The 19,642-nt window shown below is 39.0% G+C and overlaps 1 protein-coding gene across 1 annotated transcript; it reads right to left on the bottom strand.

Moving 5' to 3' along the window:
• Positions 1-4,607: 4,607 nt before the first annotated feature.
• COPE (coat protein complex I subunit epsilon) lies at positions 4,608-19,584 on the bottom strand. The gene is made up of 10 exons (XM_075280724.1): positions 19,415-19,584; positions 18,958-19,020; positions 18,500-18,600; positions 17,553-17,705; positions 11,658-11,711; positions 11,086-11,167; positions 10,016-10,171; positions 8,175-8,243; positions 6,343-6,417; positions 4,608-4,954 (listed from the first exon to the last, which is right to left on the bottom strand). Exons 1-10 carry the CDS (start codon positions 19,511-19,513, stop codon positions 4,907-4,909), a joined length of 900 nt encoding a protein of 299 aa, XP_075136825.1. The 5' UTR covers positions 19,514-19,584; the 3' UTR covers positions 4,608-4,906.
• Positions 19,585-19,642: the final 58 nt, after the last annotated feature.

The raw sequence follows: 19,642 nt of genomic DNA, 5'->3' as shown, positions 1-19,642 counted from the left end.
ATCCTTCATTGTGTAGTATTGTGTGCAGACTCGTGTATCTAATCGTCCGACATGTGGAACTGTGTGCAGACGTGCGTATCTAATCCTCCAGCATGTGGTATTGTATAAAGACGTGCATATCTAATCCTGTGGCTTGTATAACTGTGTATAGACGCACATATCTAATCCTCTGGCGTGTAGTACTATGTGTTGAGGTGCGTATCTAATCCTCCGGCATGTGGAATAGTGTGTAGTCTTGCGTATCTAATCCTCTGGCATGTGGTATTGTGTGTAGATACGCATATCTAATCCCGCGGTGTACAAAACTGTGTGCATTGGCACATATCCAATCCTCCGGTGTGTGGTATTGTGTGCAGTGGTGCATATCTAATCCTCTGGCGTGTGGTATTGTGTGAAGATGTGCATATCTTCCAAATCCCATAACTTTTTGATTTCTCCGCTCTCAGGGCCAAATGAGGTCTTAATGTTTGTGGGACAATTTTTTCTTCATGATGCTACCATTAGTTATTCTGTACAATGTACTGGGAAGCTGGAAAAAAAATCAGAATGGGGTGGATTAGAAGAAAAAGTACATTTGAGCGATTTTCTTACGGGCTTCGTTTTTACAGTGTTCACTGTGCAGCCAAAATGACATGTCACCTGTATTCTATGTTTCAGTACGATTCCGGGGATACCTAATTTATATGGTTTTATTTACATTTTAACCCCTTAACAAAAATCCAATACTGTGCCAAAAAATTATTTTTCTAAAAGTCGCCATATTCTGACACCCGTAACTTTTTTATACTTCCGTGTACGGGATGCATAGGATGTCTTTTTTGCAGGGCTAGGTGTACTTTTTAGTTCTACCATTTTTGGGAAGCGTTATTGCTTTGATCACTTTTTATTCAAATTTTTAGCAGAGGCAAAACAGTGAAAAAATAGTGGTTTGGCACTTTTGACTTTTTTTTTTCGCTACAGCATTTACCATACGGGAAATATATATTTATAGATTTGTAGAGAAGGCATTTTCAGACACAGGGATACCCAACATGTATATGTTTAACAGTATTTACATATTTTTATACGTGTTCTAGGTGATTTGACTATTTATTATTATTTCCATCCATACAAGTTGCTGACAGACCGGATTGTGTGTGTGTGTGTGTGTATGTATATATATATATATATATATATATATATATATATATATATATATATATATATATTTTACTGGTGCTGCTACAACTATTTTTCTTTGAAATATATATATATATATATATATATATATATATATATATACACACACACACACACACACACACACCGTATATACTCGAGTATAAGCCGAATTTTTCAGCCCAGTTTTTGTGCTGAAAAAGCCCCCCTCAGCTTATACTCGAGTCAGCAAAAAAAAAAAAAAAAAATTTTTTTTTTTTTTTAGGAGGGAGGGTCTATGACCAGCCACAATATTAATGTGTAGAATCTCCCATAAAATAGTGCAAAAGAAAAAAAAAAGATTTTAAAAACATAAAAGTTCTAAAACACTCCTTTTCCTAGAATACATACAAAACTAGAAAATGACTGTGAAACACATACACATTAGGTATCCCTGTGTCTGAAAGTGCCCGGTCTACTGAATATAGGGTACCTGCAGTGCTCCTGTTCCGTCGGGAAGGGGTTAATAGAAGCACTGCAGATCCCCTATATTCAGCCAGACTGAATTCCAAGTGGGGGGAAGAAAAAACCCAGTCCTCAAGCTCAGGGAAGGGGCAGACAGACAACCAAAACACCCCCTCCCCTTTCCCAGCAACTACTGCACCCAAAAACTCTGACCATTTTAATTTTTGAAATTTTCCAGTAGCTGCTGCATTTCCCCCCCTAGGCTTATACTCGAGTCAATAAGTTTTCCCAGTTTTTTGTGGTAAAATTAGGGGGGCTCGGCTTATATTCGGGTCGGCTTATACTCCAGTATATACGGTATTTTTTTTTTAATTTTTATGCATTTATTAGACTCCCTAGGGGGTCTTGAACATTAATTCAATGCATTACAATGCTAATGCATTGCAAAATACCAGGGTTTCTATTGCAGACTACATAGATACATACATACATACATACATAGGCCTGCAATAGAAGCCAGTCAATGACAGGCTGGGGAGCCTTCACAAGGTTCCCTGCTGTCATGGCAACTCTATCCCGGACCCAGAGCTTTGACCTAGGCACTGGAGGGATTACCAACCGGGGGCATTAGCGCTGGGTGTCTATTGTATAAAGTACGGCAGATGTCGGGAAGGGATTAAGTCCTTTCCATATGAACAGTCTACAATGTTTGAGCAATGACTTATAATCAAATGGTATAAATTAGATTGTAGTTTAATTCCAAAGTATATTAAGCAAGTCGCATGCCACCTAAATGGAAAGGTGTCATGCCACCCTCTTCTGGCAGAATCAAATATCATTAATACTTCAAACTGTTCATTCTCAACTGCGCATTCATTTCTGGAAATTAAATGAATGCAATGCTCAAGGGTTAAAAATGCTTGCTATGCCAGTTAATAACACTTGAGGTGTGTAATTTCCAAAGTGGGGTCACACATCTGCAGATTCTACTTTACTGGTAATTCAGTGGCTCTGCAAAAGTGGAATGATGTCCAAAAGCCAAACTGTGCTCCACAAACCAAAATATTGCTCCTTACCATCTGTGCTGAGCAGGGCCCAAACACCAATTTATAGCCACATATGGCATTATGTATGTTATTCTGGATACAACAGTGTCACACATGTGGATATAAACTACTATTTGGGTACATAGCAAGGCACAGATGTGAAGGAGTGCTATGTGGCTTTTGGAGTGCAAATTTAGATTGTTGATTTTTGGACATCATTTATCATTTGCAGAGACCATTTAATTTCCCCTAAAAAAAGGGGTCACTTCTTGGGGAATTCCAATTTAATGGCTCTGCAAAAACACGGCATCCATATCCCTCTAAAACTGTACATCAACAGCTAAAAAGAATAGTGCTCCTTCCCTTCTTAACGCTGCTGGGTACCCAAGCAGCAGTTTACACCCATATATACAACTTTTTTTGTACCCAGGATAGCCCACGGAATAGTTTTAGGAGTGTGTGTCTCTGATAATACACAGTGGGCACAACATACTGGACAATAAAATGGTATATTTCTATAAAAATTTTAATTTTCATTTTGTAAATTAATTTTTGGATAACACTTTTGGGCTCAAAATGATACCACCTGAGAAATTCATTGAGGAGTGTAGTTTCTAAAATGGAGTCACTTTTGTGGGTTTCCATTACGTTGGTACTTTGGGGTCTCTGTGAATGCAATATGGCACCTGAAAACTATTCCAGCAAAATTTGCTTTTCAAACACCCAGTGTTGCTCCTTCCCTTCCATGCACTGCTGTGTGCCCAAATATCAGTTTACACCCACATGTGGGGTATTTCTCTTGTTCTGCAGAAATTGCATAACAAACTGTCAGATGCATTTTCTCCTTGAACACTTTGTGAATGCGTAAATTTTAGGCCTAAATGAATGTAGTATTGAAATAAGATGAAATGTCTAAATTTCACCTCCATATTGTTTTGATTCCCATGAAATGCTTAAAGGCTTAACAAAGTTCTCAAATGCTGTTTTGAATTAATTGGGGTGTGTGGTTTCAAATATGAGGTGATTTATGGCGATTTCTAATATGTAGGCCTTTATAATCCTCTTCAGAACTAAAGTGGTCCCTAAAAAATTAGTTTGGGAAATTTTCTTGTAAATTTGGAAAAACACTGTTACACTTGTAAGGCTTTTAACATTCAAAATAAATTAAAGGATGACTAAAAGATGATGTCAATATAAAGCAGAGAGATGGTTGATAATATTTATTAAAGGGGCTCTATCACTAGGAAGTCATTTTTAACTAATCACACCTTTGCATAGCCTTTAGAAAGTCTATTTCACACCTACCTATAGTATGTAGATTGCCTCAGTGGTTTCTGAATAAGTCCGTTTATATTCATATGCTAATTAGACTAGTGCACGATAGATGGTGCACACCCTTTGCCATTGTTTTCTATGGGAGACTGTTGCTGCTGATGACTCAGTTTCCTGTTTGGTTCCCAAACATAGGAGATAATAGAAGAGAGGAGGCTGCTGGGAACTTCCTGTGCTGGCTGGAAGCTCATTAGCATATGAATAAAAACGGACTTATTCAGACACCACTGAAGCAATATACATACTATAGGTAAGTGTGAAATAGACTTTCTAAAGCCTATGCAAGCATGTGATTAGATAAAAATGACTTTTCCCAGTGATAGAGCCCCTTTTATTTATTTGGGTGGTATGACTTATCTGTCTGAGAAGCAGGGTACTTCAGATTTTGAAAATTGTGATGTTTTCTAAATTTCCATCAAATTTCCTATTTTTTTTTCTAAATAAACACTAACATGAAGTACAATGTGTCACGAAAAAACAATTTCATAATCACTTTTGTAAGTTAACGAGTCTCAATGTTATTGCCCTTTAATCTGACATGTCAGTTTTGAAAACTTAGAGCACTTTTGGGCTGTGTCTTTAAGGGTTAAGGCCCCAAATATGTTTCTGTATAGACACAAGTGTAAACAGAGAGTGAAAGAAAAAAAAAAAGGTTTTATTGGGAATGTCAAAGCTAAACAAAATGAACACAAGTTGAACATGTGAAAATTTTACAAGGAATAATACAGTCAGGGAGAGTGGCAAGACTTACTGAAAAACAGTATATTACATTCCTATACAATGATGGAGTAAAGGAATATCCCCTCCTCCATCACTTGCATTAACTTGTGAGACTTGGCATTCCGCCTGATTTGAAACTTATGTATTTTCATTGAAAGAACTAGAACTTGTGTTGATAGAGTAAATATAAATTAATCGGGTCCAGGTCATGCGCTGGGAGCATACTGAAGCACAAGGCGGTCAAATTCATTCTCCTGGAAGAAACAGAAGAGAATTGTTAACGCTTTGAAAGGAGCAATTCCTACAAAGATTGACATTATATTCCATCTGATAGAGATAGTAATGACTAAACTACTTTATGTACATTATACATGCAACTTTCCTAAACCTATGTTACATATTCAACCAACCAAAATCCTTTCCAATACATATATGCCACAGCCAATGAAATGCATTCCTTCTGTTACCATTTAGAATAACCATTCTTAAAAACATTTTAAAGGAGACCTATCATACACCAAAGTATAAGTGAAAGCATCGGGCAGGATTTATTATACTCTGTATGTCAGGCATAAAAAATAAAAAAGTTTAGCTTTTTTTTTTTTAAATTAAATATTTTCTGGCACCCATAACCACTTTTATTGATGGAAGCATGGCATGGGAGGTGCACTAGATTTATCAGCACTTTATGCCAGTTTACTGGTGAAAATGATATGAGAAATCTATGTCAGCTGCAAGGAGCAGATATCAGTGCGCAGGTGCATGGCCTGATGCAGGGTGCTCCTGAGCTAGGAAGAGGCCACACATGAGGTTCATCAAACACATACTCATATTAGAAAAGCGGTGTGTTTTTAAATGAATACTTAATCTCCCTTTTGTGTTTAATGTTATTTTTAAGGAACAAAAAGTCAATCACCTGTTCTCTAGTGGGAGCACCCCTCCAAACAGGTTGTTGTTTATTCTGTTGTAGATGCAGCCAATTTTGGGGTTAAGGATGCAGCAAGTGAAGGGAAAATGGTTTTCATAGCAACTCATAAAGCACACCATTATTCTCAAGTAGCACAACTGGCGTTAACAAAGGAAGCTCCTTAACTTTGTTGATGCTCTTTAAGTGCTACAATCACTGCTGACTGAGATACTTAATGGGACAACTGGCATTCCATATGAGAGACACTTTCCACTCATGCACTTCCTTTTGGTAGCAGCAATAATAGGATCAATGAATCGGGACTTATGATGTATGCAGCAGCGTATGTAGGCTCTTCTACTTCCGCTATCACTGCTTTTGTATTGTAAGTCCTGGTTCTTTGATTCTGTCTATAATTCAATTAGAAAGTAGTGCATAGATGATTGGGAATTGGGTAGTGCTGCTCTACACTGTTTCCAGAACTTCCATATGGGTAAATGAGAGCTACGAAAACAACATAGCAGAGGTGAGTTGCTTAAAGTCCCATCCCGGTGGTCTGGACTTATGAGCAATTGTTCCGATCTTGTCAATCTGGGAATTACTTTATTAATGGCACGTGAGCACTGAACACCACAAAGATTTCTAGAAATTGAAAGCAGATATAGAAATACTGCAAGAATATTGAGGCTGTGCCTTTTCAATAGCAAAGTATCAGTTTTACAAAATGGCAGTTACCTTTGCTTGAAATTCTCTAATAAACGGGTGATTTCGATGTCCATCCTTCAACTGTGATAGATAGCGGTTTGTGACCTTGAGAAAAAGAGGATAAAACCCAAATCATGAAAATAACCCAAGCAGTTTACTATTGCCCTTACTGAATCCCTTGAAATCAGAGGACATCTTAATAACATTAGTGTGTCATTTTTAATATATACAGTTATAATTTGGAAATATTTTTTTAAAAAAATATTCTCTTGCACAACAAATGTATATGGTTTCAATTCAGTTTTAATGAGCTTTCATTTATAAGACTGTGCCATTTCAAAGTATAATGTGTGTAGTATTTCTCTGTGTGCTGGTATTACGCTGGGTTCACACTAGCGCCCGGAGTCCGTTCTGAGCTTTCCGTCTTCTGCATGCAGAAGACGGAAACCTGTCATGTCGTGAGCGCCGGTGAGCGGAACCGTTTTTTTTTAAACCGGACACAGAGTACTGCATGTCCGACTCTGTGTCTGATTTAAAAAAACGGTTTTGAAGCGGAGAGCATAAAACGCTCACCAGCGCTCACGGCCGGACATTTTTCAAACCCATTCAAATGAATGGGTTTGAAAGAGTCCTGCAGGTTTCCGTCTCCTACTCAGTTTTGTGCAGGAAACGGAAACCTGCATGAACGGAGACCGGGCACAGATGTGAACGAGCCCTTAACTGTGTGCCAAAATCCACAGCACAACTTTTCTGTCTAAATCTATTCTAACAGTACCCATACAGTGTTGCAGCTCAGGTGGAAACCTCAATACATGCTAATATCTACCTAAAGAAGAAAATGAAATAAGGAGAGAAGTCAATGGAAAGTCAAATTCACACTTGCTTTCCAGGATGTAGTTAACACAATATAGGAAAGATGACTGCCACTCTTCTCATTCCATAGTTAGACCGACACCGCCATTAAAACCTAGCTTGTATTTCTAGGAATCCAGTGTAACAATATCAAAATAAAAAAGTGGTGGCAACAACTTACGTGCTTTGAACCACTGGTTCCTAATCATAACATAACAGTTTACTGCACAAGCTGGGGGACCAGAACAACAAAGAGCCTGTGTGCTAAAGCCAAGGACACCTATGGACCCCATAAACTATAATGGGGTCTGCCGGGTTTTCGCAGTTTTTATACTGAAACCAGCGGAGAGAAAAGTCCTCTGTGCAGATTCCAACCTAAATATGCCATAAACACCTGACATGGAAAAAAATTTAGGGTAGCTGGTATCTAATTTAAAAATCCAAAAAGCTTTCTGTTTGACATATATATATATATATATATATTATATATATATATTTTTTTTTACTATTTTGATGCTTCTGTCATGAGCTGCAAGTATTGTTCAAAACACACGAGCTATTGCACTGCATGTTACTATTGTCATGATACATTTTTAAACAGATTCCTTGTAAGAATTTTTACTGTTTATTGTACCTGCCACCAGCTGTGGAAAGCCTGACATCCCCATATTAGCTCTGTCCTATTATATAAATCTCTATCACCTTTACACAGAGATTAGAGAAATACATCCATATATAAAAGAAATGCCACAGATTTCACTCATTGAAGGAGTGAGAGAACAAAGTCTGACGCATGTGGCCAATTGCATCAGTTTTTTTTCTGAAAAACTGTACGACCATTGGCTATGGTGGGAGGGTGAGGTCTTGGCTAAATAATTATCTTCAACACAATTTGCAAGATTACTTTGCTGATTTTTCATAATTTTTGCATTAAATAATAGCCTAAGACCACCTGAGCATCACAAATAGAAAACACATCAATAAGAAGATAAAAACAATTCCTCTATTACCTCTGGTGGTTTTCCAATGTGTTGAGTTAATACAATGAAATTAATAAGCGTTTCTGGGTGACTGTTGTCCTGAAAATTAATGAGAGATATTGTCATTTGACTTCAATCTTTTTATTAAATCAAAAAAAGGTTTACAGTGACATTTAACAACAATACAATTACCACCGACCAATCTCTTTGCTTTATTCTGACATTAAGGTCATGACATCAATAACATCAAAAGGTACTATTTATAGTGCGGTGGAAGCCCCGACACTCAGTAGGAGTGCCCTTTATCACCCTTATTGCTTGCAATCACTATTGAGCTATTGGCAGCAGCCATAAGGGCTTCTAGTACAGTTGAACACATAATAAAAAAATCACATTATACAGCTGTAGCAGGGTTAACCACAACTTCTGCAATTGGCTAACCTGCGGCAGTGTGATATCTTATAACAAAAGACATCAAAAACCTATATAAATTAATAAAATGACCTTTCATTGGTTTTTGTTGTCTTCGATGATGAGATATCACAATGCAGCAGTACAACAAATTGTAGAAGTGTGGGTTAATTGTGTTATATCTGTACATGTATGACACTGGCTCTTGGTTGTTGGCCATAACATCTCTGAATGATAGCTTTGGAGGTTGTCTGGCCTCAATACCAACTGGCATAAATTGGCTTTCTTGCAGTAGCCTGCAGCTCATTAATGTCAAGGACTAGTATTCAATGTATGCATCAGATATCAGATTCTATTACTGGATATAGAGTTGCCAACGTGTATAGTGGACTTTGAGGATTTGCAAGCACTACTCTAGAAACATATAACTAAGATTGAAACATGGTGTAACTTGTTTCACTCTGTAGTGGAGCTTCTTAACTTTACACATTACACCCAGTTTTAACCTGAACCGGGGTGCAGGTAAGAGAGTCATTGGTGCAGCTCCCTATGTCCACTGTGGCAATTAGTGGCAGAAGAAAGGGGTAGCCTGCAGCTCATTAATATCATGGACTCCTTTCTCCCTGAGTAATATGTGCTCTAGAACTAATAAGGCACAGGTGTCAAAAACACAAGACCAGCGAGCCAAATGTCCTGTCCTCTGCCAGAATGTTGCCAGTACTCTAAGCTGGGGAGTGCTACAGGCCTTCCAATGACAAAAGAAACAGCTATAGAGGTCACAGTGATTGCCTTTGCAACTGCGCCCCTAAACCAGGAGGCCTCATAGCTTCTCTCACCACACTACTATCCCCAGGTGTAGGAAATTGAATACTTACCTCTTTTTCCTGCAAAGTGCTGATGTGTCACCCGGCTGTGCACTTCTTCTATTGTCCTGCTGGCTACCCTGTTACTAGCAAACTATACCATAGAGAAGGAGATGATATGGCCTGGACTGCATGTGATGTAATTTAGGGTGGGGAGAAATATTACCTGAGGGGTCAACTATATCTATGTTGAGGGGACAAACAGTAAACGATGTTTACCTTCAGGTGGGAGATAATTAGGACACCATTACCTATGTGTATTAACAATAATGTTAACATCATCCTTATGGTTGGCTTCAACAGGCTATAAATGTAACTGCACCTAACTGGTATAAGTACGTTTATGCAGTCTCATAATTATTATTGACCCTTTGAGTAAAACCATAAGGCTGATGTTGCCCTTAGCTAATAGGAGTTTGGCACACCTATAATAAAAGGTATAAATGTCACAAAAAGAATTTTATTGACTGAAATCAGTGCGCCTGTCATTTCCTTATTCTACCTTAAAAGAGAGGAGCATAAAGGCAGTGACAGATTCCTTTAAAGTCCTTGTATGCTAATAAAAAGTATCACCAATAGATAATCATGTTCAAGTACCTTGTCCAACGCCTCCTGTAGGACTCCTTCCGCATCCTCCCACTTTCCCTGTCCCATATAACAAGCAGCTTGACCATTTAACAACAGAACAGTGGAAGAGTACTTGTCAGACATCTCTTGGAATATGTAGAAGGCATCCTGCAGTTTATCTCCACCCTGTTGGAATAAGACTCAAGCATGAGAAAACTGAGTACAGAGATACAGCAGCAACAGACAACACAGTAAAAAGCTATCTTGATCTATGAAATATTCATGAATTATCACGCAACCTAGATACACACACAGTGTCCTCAGTTTGATGCATGACAAGGGCAACTGCCACAGGAGGAAAAACACATATATATATATATATATATATATATATATATATATATATATATATATATATATATATATATTTTAGTATGAGTCTGCTTACCAGATGCAGAAAGGATTAACGTAAGGTACATTCTAAAAGTAGAGATGATGCTCCAATTTCACAAGAGAAGACACAATAAGGTCAGGAATTTGGGAATCATTAGTTCATAATTAGAGATGAGCGAGTGCTATTCGAAACGGCCGTTTCGAATAGCACGCACCCATAGGAATGAATGAAAGTGGCTACGTCCATTCATTCCTAAGGGCGCATGCTATTCGAAACTGGAGTTTCGAATAATACTCGCTCATCTCTATTTATAATGGTTTTTACTTTTGCCAAAGATTCAAACTAAGTATAGAAGGTGTTGGTTACACTTCATCTTGTATGGTACGCTGACTGACCATAATCTGCTCTATTCACTTTCTGAAAGCAGTTGTCTATCAAAACAACTAATTTAGGTGGGGTTAGGGGGTCCTTGGTGAGCTGACCATTTCCCCTGCATTGGGTTGTGGCTTGGACTGTTACATGGCACTCATTTAAATGAATGGCCACCTATATAATAAAGAGGACAGTTTGAGACTGCCAGAAATGGGACCTGCTCTCATAGTGCCTCTAATATGGCACATGGATAAGAACTGTTTTTATGATACAACCACTGTAAAAAAGTACTGGTAACCTAACTTTCTACATACAACCCATGCCATATACTGACCAGGGCAATGTTAACCCATGCTGTTGCCAGCTGTGTCAGTGTTGCATCTTCGTCTGTATCCACCATCTTCTTCAGTTCTTTGCTAGAATGAAAATATAAGAAAATAAAAGTAATAGGTACTACTAAAGAAGCAGTTATATCAATTCTCTTAAATACTATAACATGGGTTTCAAGAACTTCTATACATCGTCAGGGTTAGGGCTAGTTCACATGGGGATTCCGCAGTGCATATTCCGTTGCGGCAAATGAAAGGGCCCAGTCCGGATCGTGCTGCCGCGAGATGCGGCTGAATCAGCTGCAGAATCCGCCTGAAGAAAGGGCAGCTCACCTCTTTTTTCTAAAAAGAGCGCTAGCGGTCTACATAGACCGCTATTGTGAGGGGGTGGATTATGACGTGGATTCAGCGCCAAAATCCACTCCCTCTTGCGCTGTGTGATCAGGGCCTTAACTTGTATACCAAGTTACTGCCAACACAGTGTCTATTTGTGGTGCTTCTAATGTCAACCAACATATGTGTGTGTGTACCTATGATTATACATACTCATAATATATACAAAGAAAAATACACTTACCGAGCTAGATCAAGTCTGTCTAATTTCAGAAGTATCTGGATCGCTGTTGCCATGCTGTGATGAATAAAATGATATTGTTAATACTTTTTGCTCACTTCTTCTATCATATCTATACACAAACGATCATTTGCAGATGCACCAGATGTGAAATAGCGTTTTTCTCATATTCTGAGAAACTAGGATGAATTTTATCTAGTTGTCAGCCTTTTTTCCTATGTTTAAAGGGGCTTTCAAAATAATCAAAAATTGGTCAAATGAGGAAAATGACATAAATAATGCCTAATAAAAAGCCTAATTTGCCTAATAAAAACCCTGCCATTGATGCACCATTGAAATAAGTGATATACTTCAGAGGTCACATAGGTAGGTAGGAACATCACCTCTACAGAGAAGACAGGTAAGGAGAACAGAAGAGGCCAATCTGAAACAAGGGTGATTTAAAAGGTAAATAATCCTATCCTACTAATATTATCAATGTGACAGTTTGTGTGTTTGTTACTCAATGGCGCAAAAACAGCTGAACGGATTTGGATGAAATTTGGCACACAGATAGATTGTAACCTCAATTAACACATAGGCTACTTTTTATCCCGGTTAATGACATGGCTTCACGTCTGTTATGAATTTATGTACATATACTATATTAAACTGTTCTTGTCAGCAGCTTATCTCAGGTTCTGATAAAGCCAGGTCTGTTATCTCTCTGTGTAAACACATAGAAAACACAATACTTGTGTACAAGCATTTGCAGATTATCTGATATGCTCTAGTCAGACACACACAAGAAGGAACTCAGGAACTCTCTGCCCCAGGAAGTGGTGATGGAGGATTCATTAAACAAGTTCAAAGAGGGCCTGGATGCCTTTCCTGAAGAGAAAAATATAACAGGTTATGGACTCTAGATTTTAAGGACATGTTGATCCAGGGTTTTTATACTGACTGCCAGATTTGGAGCCGGGAAGGAATTTTTTCCCCTGAAATAGGGAAATTGGCATGAGCCTCATGGGGTTTTTTGCCTTCCCCTGGATCAACACTGTAGGGATTGTAGGGTTATAGGTTGGACTTGATGGACTAATGTCTTTATCCAACCTCATCAACTATGTAACTATGTTTAATCCAAATTGGCAGTTTCACAATTTTAAACATGCCAGTAAAAAGAAAATCTAATTTGTCGCAAAATTCTCAAACAATTAGAGCTATGAAGGTAGCCAGAAGTCAACAGAGTTCTACTCAAGTGGAGCTGAGGAGGACTGAACAAGCTAAGCGTCAAGCGGCTCTTAGAGCAGTCGAAACGCAGAAGCAGGCAGATCACAGACTCCAACAACACACTCATTATATGGCGTCCCAGGGAGCTGCTGAGATTCCAGAACAATCCAAGGCATGATGCAAGTAACAAGTTCAGCGACAGGCCAGCTTGAGGGCTGTCAAAATGCCACAGCAGGTGGATCATCGACACCAACAACACGTTTATATGGCGTCCCAGAGAACTGTTCAGATGCCAAAACAATCAAGGCATGATGCAAGGAACAAGTTCACCAGCAGGACAGCTTGAGAGCTGCCAAAACGCCAGAGCAGTCAAACCATCAACGGCAGCAATTTGCTGAATATAGGCGGATCATCGACGCCAACCTCACACAGACGAAGTTGCAGGCAGAGGCTAATAGTTATTATTTTATAGCATTTATTCCCTCGTTGGCCCAACTATTTTTTTTTTTTATTTCACTTTTACACAGTATATTTTAAAATACTACAATATGAAATTGTAATTTAGGTGGCACATTAAATTTTGTGTAATCGATAATTCATTTTACTCCTTAACGTCTAATGATAAAATGCACATCATGTGTGGCTATACGTTTCCACACAATGGTGTATTTTTTTCGGCATATTTATTTATTTATGGGTACTATCAGGAAATTTCATTTAGTCCTACTGACACAAGTATACACAATTCAACATTTAGCTATGCAGTCGGTCTTAGACACCATGCACATTTTTGGAATCCGGACTGGTTGGAATAGATGGGACACCATGTCACTTTTGTTAAGCCCCAGAGATAATAGTAAAGTAGGATTTTCCAAGAACACCATTATGTAAACAACCTCAAGGAATTTATCAAAATGCGCATTAAAGGGGTTGTCCCATCACAAGGATCCTATCTATACTGCTTGTTAATGTGAATGTAAGACTTTTCCTAAATACACTGCTTCAGCAAAACTGCTTTGTTTGTCCACTATCTTACTTTATTCATTTTTTTGGGACACATCCCTTGACTTATCTGGTCATAAGTCAAGTGATGTATCTGCTGCTCTGGGGGGGGCAGGCGGAGGAGCGAAATAGCTGCATCGCTTCTGCCTTCATGCAGGGCAGGAGCATGGAGATGTTGCTGGCATCTGTGCCGGCGTCTGTGCATCTGTGCCGACATCTACACTCCCCGGCATCCGTCTCTCTATTACAGCGGATGCCGGGTCTGTATTCACATATGCAAAGCCAAAGCTGGCCCTGCGTGCGCGCTCATAGACCAGTCTAGCCTTCATAATGTGAATACAGACCCGGTATCCGCTGTAATAGAGAGAGGCGGATGTCGGGTCTGTATTCGCATTGTGAAGGCTAGACTGGTCTATGAGTGCGCCTGCAGGGCCAGTGGCATCTCGCCGCTTGGCTTTGCATATGTGACCCCGCCCACCAATGACGCAACAAAGCCGGAAGACAGAAAATTTTATAGCAACGAAGACTGGCGAGTATGCGACGTGGGACAACCCCCTTAAGAGTTTTTAACCCCTTCAGGACTAAGCCAATTTTGTTTTTTGCCTCCCCACATTCAAAGAGTCATACTTTTTTTCATTTTCAGTTCACAAAGTCACATGATGGCTTATTGTTTGCAAAGCAAACTGTACATCTGGGAAAGAATATATCCTGTGCAATGTACTGGGAAGCTGGAAAAAAATTCAGAAGGAGGTGGAACTGAAAAAAAATTAAAATAAAAACACATTCATGCCTAATTTGTATGGGTTTAATTTTTACGGTATTCACTGTGTGGTAAAAATGGCATGTTACTTGTATTCTGTGGATCACGGTGATACCAAATCTATATAGTATATTTAATGTTTTGATACCATTTAAAAAATTTCTTTGTGTCACCATATTCTGATACCTGTAACTTTTTTATATTTATATGTATGGAGCTGGATAAAGAGTCTTTTTATATAGGACAAGATGTCATTTTTATTGATACAATTTTGGGGAAGGTCAGCTCTCTTTTTATTCATATATTTTAGAAAGCAAAGTGTTGAAAAAACAGCTATTTGGCAGTTTTGATTTTTTTTTTTCTTTCCTACAGTATCCACTGTAGGGGATGTAATATTTTTACATTTTAGTACTTTGGGCATTTTTCAGAACGGGGGTACCGGAAGTGTTTGTTTATTTTTTTTTATATTTGATCTAGGAAAAGGGGGAGATTTGAATTTTTATATATATATATATATATATATATATATATATATATATATATATTATTTTTATTTTTTTTAACTTTTATTTTCAGACCACCTAGGGACATTGAATACTAGGGGGTCTGATTGCTCATACAATATAGTGTATAGTAAAATCCATTGACTTCTATTACATACTGCTTATGACTCCCAGCTGTCATGGAAACTGATGACATTATAGAGGGTGGTGATCATTATTTCGGCTCTTAGCCTGCAGGAGCTGTCTGTATTATATAGCCGACATCCCCAGTGTATGGAGAGAACTAAGCTCCTGAGCCCTCTCCATACAGCCTCTCATCCTTCAGAGTTGAAGAAATTTATTTTCCAGAAATGAATACACAGCTGTAAAGTGAAGTGAATTGCAATTTTTTTCCAAAAATATGCCATTTAAGCACCCAATATCTTGTGCCCAACTTGTGTCAGCAGAGACACACACACTCTAAAAACTGTTGAGCTGGTTATCTGGGGTACAACAGCTTTTTGAGTGTGTGTCTCCTTTGACGCAAGTTGGGCATAACTTATTGGGCACTGAAATGGCATATCTCTGGAAAAATAGCACTTTTCATAATAATAACGCTGACAAATAGTGTCATGCTTGCTGTGAAGAATGCAGACAGATAGATGCCTGGGAACGAGTAATTCCATGTGACATTTCTGCACAGATGAGAGACTGATTTGGCTGACTGGGGTATGCACAGGTAAGATTATAGGAATGCCATGGATATGTTATTGAACTATGGGACTCAAAAAGATAAGGCAACAAAAAAAAGGAGCAGATAGTTGCCTACTAGTACATTTGCAAGAGGGGTCTATAACAAGATCTTGAGAAGTCCATTTAGTCTGCCAAAATGTGTAACCAGCACTGTTAATAAAGCACTATTTGATGACCAACAGTGAAGATTTATGGGGGCTACAAGATCGTGACCAAGATCACAGCTCCAGAGTTAGAGCCATTTAAAGTTAGTGTGTTGCTGAACATGCTGTAGTCGGGGTGAACAATAATGCACTTAGCTCAAGCCCTAAGTCCAGCTCTTCCAAAACTGTAGAGGGGGTTAAAGTGAATCTGTCACTATGCTTTCAACATTAAACCCACAGCAATGTCACGAAGGATATGTAAACTATTTTTTTTTTTTACCTTTTCTGTTATATTAAAATGACTGTTTACCTATAAAAACAAATCTCGGACTTGATGGTCTATGCTCTGAAAATCATCACCTTGAGAGATTGGGGGGATAATTTTAGATGCAAATACGTTGAGCTCTGTTGTGCCTAAAACCACTATTCTTACGTAGCGAATCTGAGCTTTTAAACAAAGCTTGTGCTACAGAAACTGAGCTATCAGTACTTAAAGACACAGGGGAGTATGAGAGCTGCTAATACGCAAATACAAACAGCCTCTCAGTGTGACTCTTCTCTTCAGAAAACAGGCGAGAGTGACTCTTCTTAGCTAATTTACATACTGATTTCTGAGGAAACTATTATAGGTAAAAGGGTGATTTCTATCATAACAGCGGAAAAGCTAATAATGATATTTCATACCCTACCGGGCAGTGCTGAAAATCTTGGTGATCGGTTCCCTTTACAATATATAAATAGCTTGTAATAATGTTCCCCCCTAATTTACCTGACTTTTACATATTTTCCCAGGATAGCGGCGTACCACAGAACACGATATTGAACAAGTGTCCAAGCCTCACCATTATTTTAGGCTGCACATTATTTGCTATATGTACAATGTTTATTTTGTCACACCAAAAGAAGACTTAAAGGGGTATTCCCACCTCACATACTCATCAGTCTTTACTGCTGTAAAATCTTCTTTCTTCCTGGTTTCTTGCATCATTTGGTGGGCGGGGTTTCACAGGCAAACTGTCGTTTAGCTCCACCCCCAAATTCACGTGTAGCTCCGCCTACCCATATTGGACTATGAAGAACAGGCAGGAGCAACTCCATTCTGTGTTACATACAGAGACTGCCTGTCTCTGCCATAATGAACACAATTGATTTAGCTAGCCTGATAACTGGGAGAACAGAAGATATGAAAGCAGCTCCTCTCCTCTGATAGCAGGAAGCTAGGTCACGTGGTGTAGACACAGGAATAGCTAGATACACAGGTTGACTCCCTGCACTTAGCCCCTCCTCCCTCCCCCCTGAGAGCAGGCAGCCCCTCCTCCCTCCCCCCTGAGAGCAGCAGATACATCACTTGACTCATGAGCAGCTAAGTCAGGGCTATGGCCACAAAGAATTGAATAAAGTAAGATAGTGGACAAACAAAGCAGTTTTGCTGAAGCAATGTATTTAGGAAAAGTCTTACATCCACATTAACAAGCAGTATAGATAGGATCCTTGTGATGGGACAACCCCTTTAATATAGTATTTGGCAGGGTAAATGTGGGCTACTTACCATTCCAGACTTTCTCCTTGGTGAAGAGTACGCAGGGCAGCATCTGTGTTGCCATCATGGAAATAAATTGCAGCTGCCATTAACAGGAAGGTTGTGTTGGTGACATCAACACTTTTAGCCATCTTCTTATCAAGCTCAGAGACAATAGCATCCCTATAAAGGACACAATATATTAAAGTAAACCTGTCAGAGCAGCATGTGACAGGAGGGGGGATGCTGAGCTCTGTGATATATACAGAAGGATAATAAATCCTGATAAAACTCCTAAAAGAGACAGTGGGAGTCCTAACCATCCTGACAGTTCAAGATATCAACAGACTGGGACCAAAATCTTCAGAAGGTTTGGCAAGAAGAAGCGCTCACCCAATTGGATAACGATATGTTTATTAAGGCACAATGCATTTCAGGCACGTAGGCCCTTTATCAAGTGTAATAAATCACCCTACCCAGATCAGCTGGGAGTCTTAGTGGCTCCGAGTTCAGGCCAGTTCAAGATAGGCTGCTTTCCTTGTATCAATGTACATGTATAAGGAGTTATTGTGTGGGTAGGTTGATCAAGACCTATATGTCATAGAGCTCATCTTCTCTCTCATTATCACTTCTTACTCTCAGATAGGGCAACACAAATCACTTGACAGGTGTAATATAAAGATAAATGAAATCAGAACAAGGGAAATGCTGCTAACACACAATATGGAACAAAAGCATTTCTTCAACTCACCTCCAACATGTGAACGATGCAGTCCCTCAGTTTGAAAAGGATTTTCACATAGAATACAGGTGAAAATCCAGCACTCGCATAAAACAACTAATTTGTTGACAGTGAGCAACCTGTAAATGATGCCTCACAGGCAAAACTGTACCTGGACATTAACAGGGGAAAATGGCCAGGCCTGCAACTGGCTAAATAAAGGAAAAAGCCAAAATAGATTTCATAACAAACGTACCTGCGACTTTCATTGGACAAATACTCCGCAAACATGCGAACAGCCTGCAGCTCAGCACTGGAGTTAGAGCGAATTTCATCCAAAACAACCCCATACTTCCTCTGTTACCAAGAAAAAACATAAGACGTAATAATGAGGACACAATAATAAGCCTTATAATATGTCATAATGAGGACACAATAATAAGCCTTATAATATGTCATAATGAGGACACAATAATAAGCCTTATAATATGTAATAATGAGGACACAATAATAAGCCTTATAATATGTAATAATGAGGACACAATAATAAGCCTTATAATATGTAATAATGAGGACACAATAATAAGCCTTATAATATGTAATAATGAGGATACAATAATAAGCCTTATAATATGAAATAATGAGGATACAATAATAAGCCTTATAATAATAATAAGCCTTATAAGAGCAAGAACGGGTCATATGTTACCGTACCTGAGCTATATACGCCCGGTAGAGGAATACATCTCTTTCCACCTCTTTCTCTGGACTTGAAGGCTACAAAAGAAAAAATAAAAGTTAATTCCCTTAGTATAAGTATTATTACTGCTAGTATGGCGTCAACATACTCGACAGCACTGTACAAATTGTCAAGACTCACATCAGATCTTGTCCCCAATGGGGCACACACAGTCTAGTCCTATTATCTCAGAATCTCATGGGCAATAGGAAGCCATTTAACCCATTATGCTATTGGAATGTGTGTTATCCAGAGACAACTGAATTATTTCACTGACTTTCTGCTTCACACATCACATAGCGATCTCCTGAAAGCCTCTGCACAGCTGTGAACATACTTTTAGACCCTTCAATACTGTGTTGACCATGGATTTGTGTTATTGAGCAGACAGCTACCGTGGGAAAGCCCTGGACTGCAGGAACATCTCCTCACCTTGACTTTCTGTGCCTCGTTGATGCTCTGTTGGTAGCTGCCTATATAAAACCAATTTTTAACATCGAACAGCTCGTCAACTTCTCCCTGTGCAGCCATCTCCAAACCAGACACGTCACCCAGACTGCTCTATGGCACTTCCGCCTGTGTACGGCTCCCCCTCCGCGCATGCGCGGCTAGCTTCAGGAAGCGCATACCCAAGGTCCAATAGCACTGCGGCGCACAGTA

Source organism: Leptodactylus fuscus, chromosome 1 (assembly GCF_031893055.1).
Source record: "Leptodactylus fuscus isolate aLepFus1 chromosome 1, aLepFus1.hap2, whole genome shotgun sequence".
Lineage (NCBI taxonomy): Eukaryota > Metazoa > Chordata > Amphibia > Anura > Leptodactylidae > Leptodactylus > Leptodactylus fuscus.
Note: the sequence above shows the minus strand (reverse complement) of the source record. Positions and strands in the feature narration are given on the sequence as shown.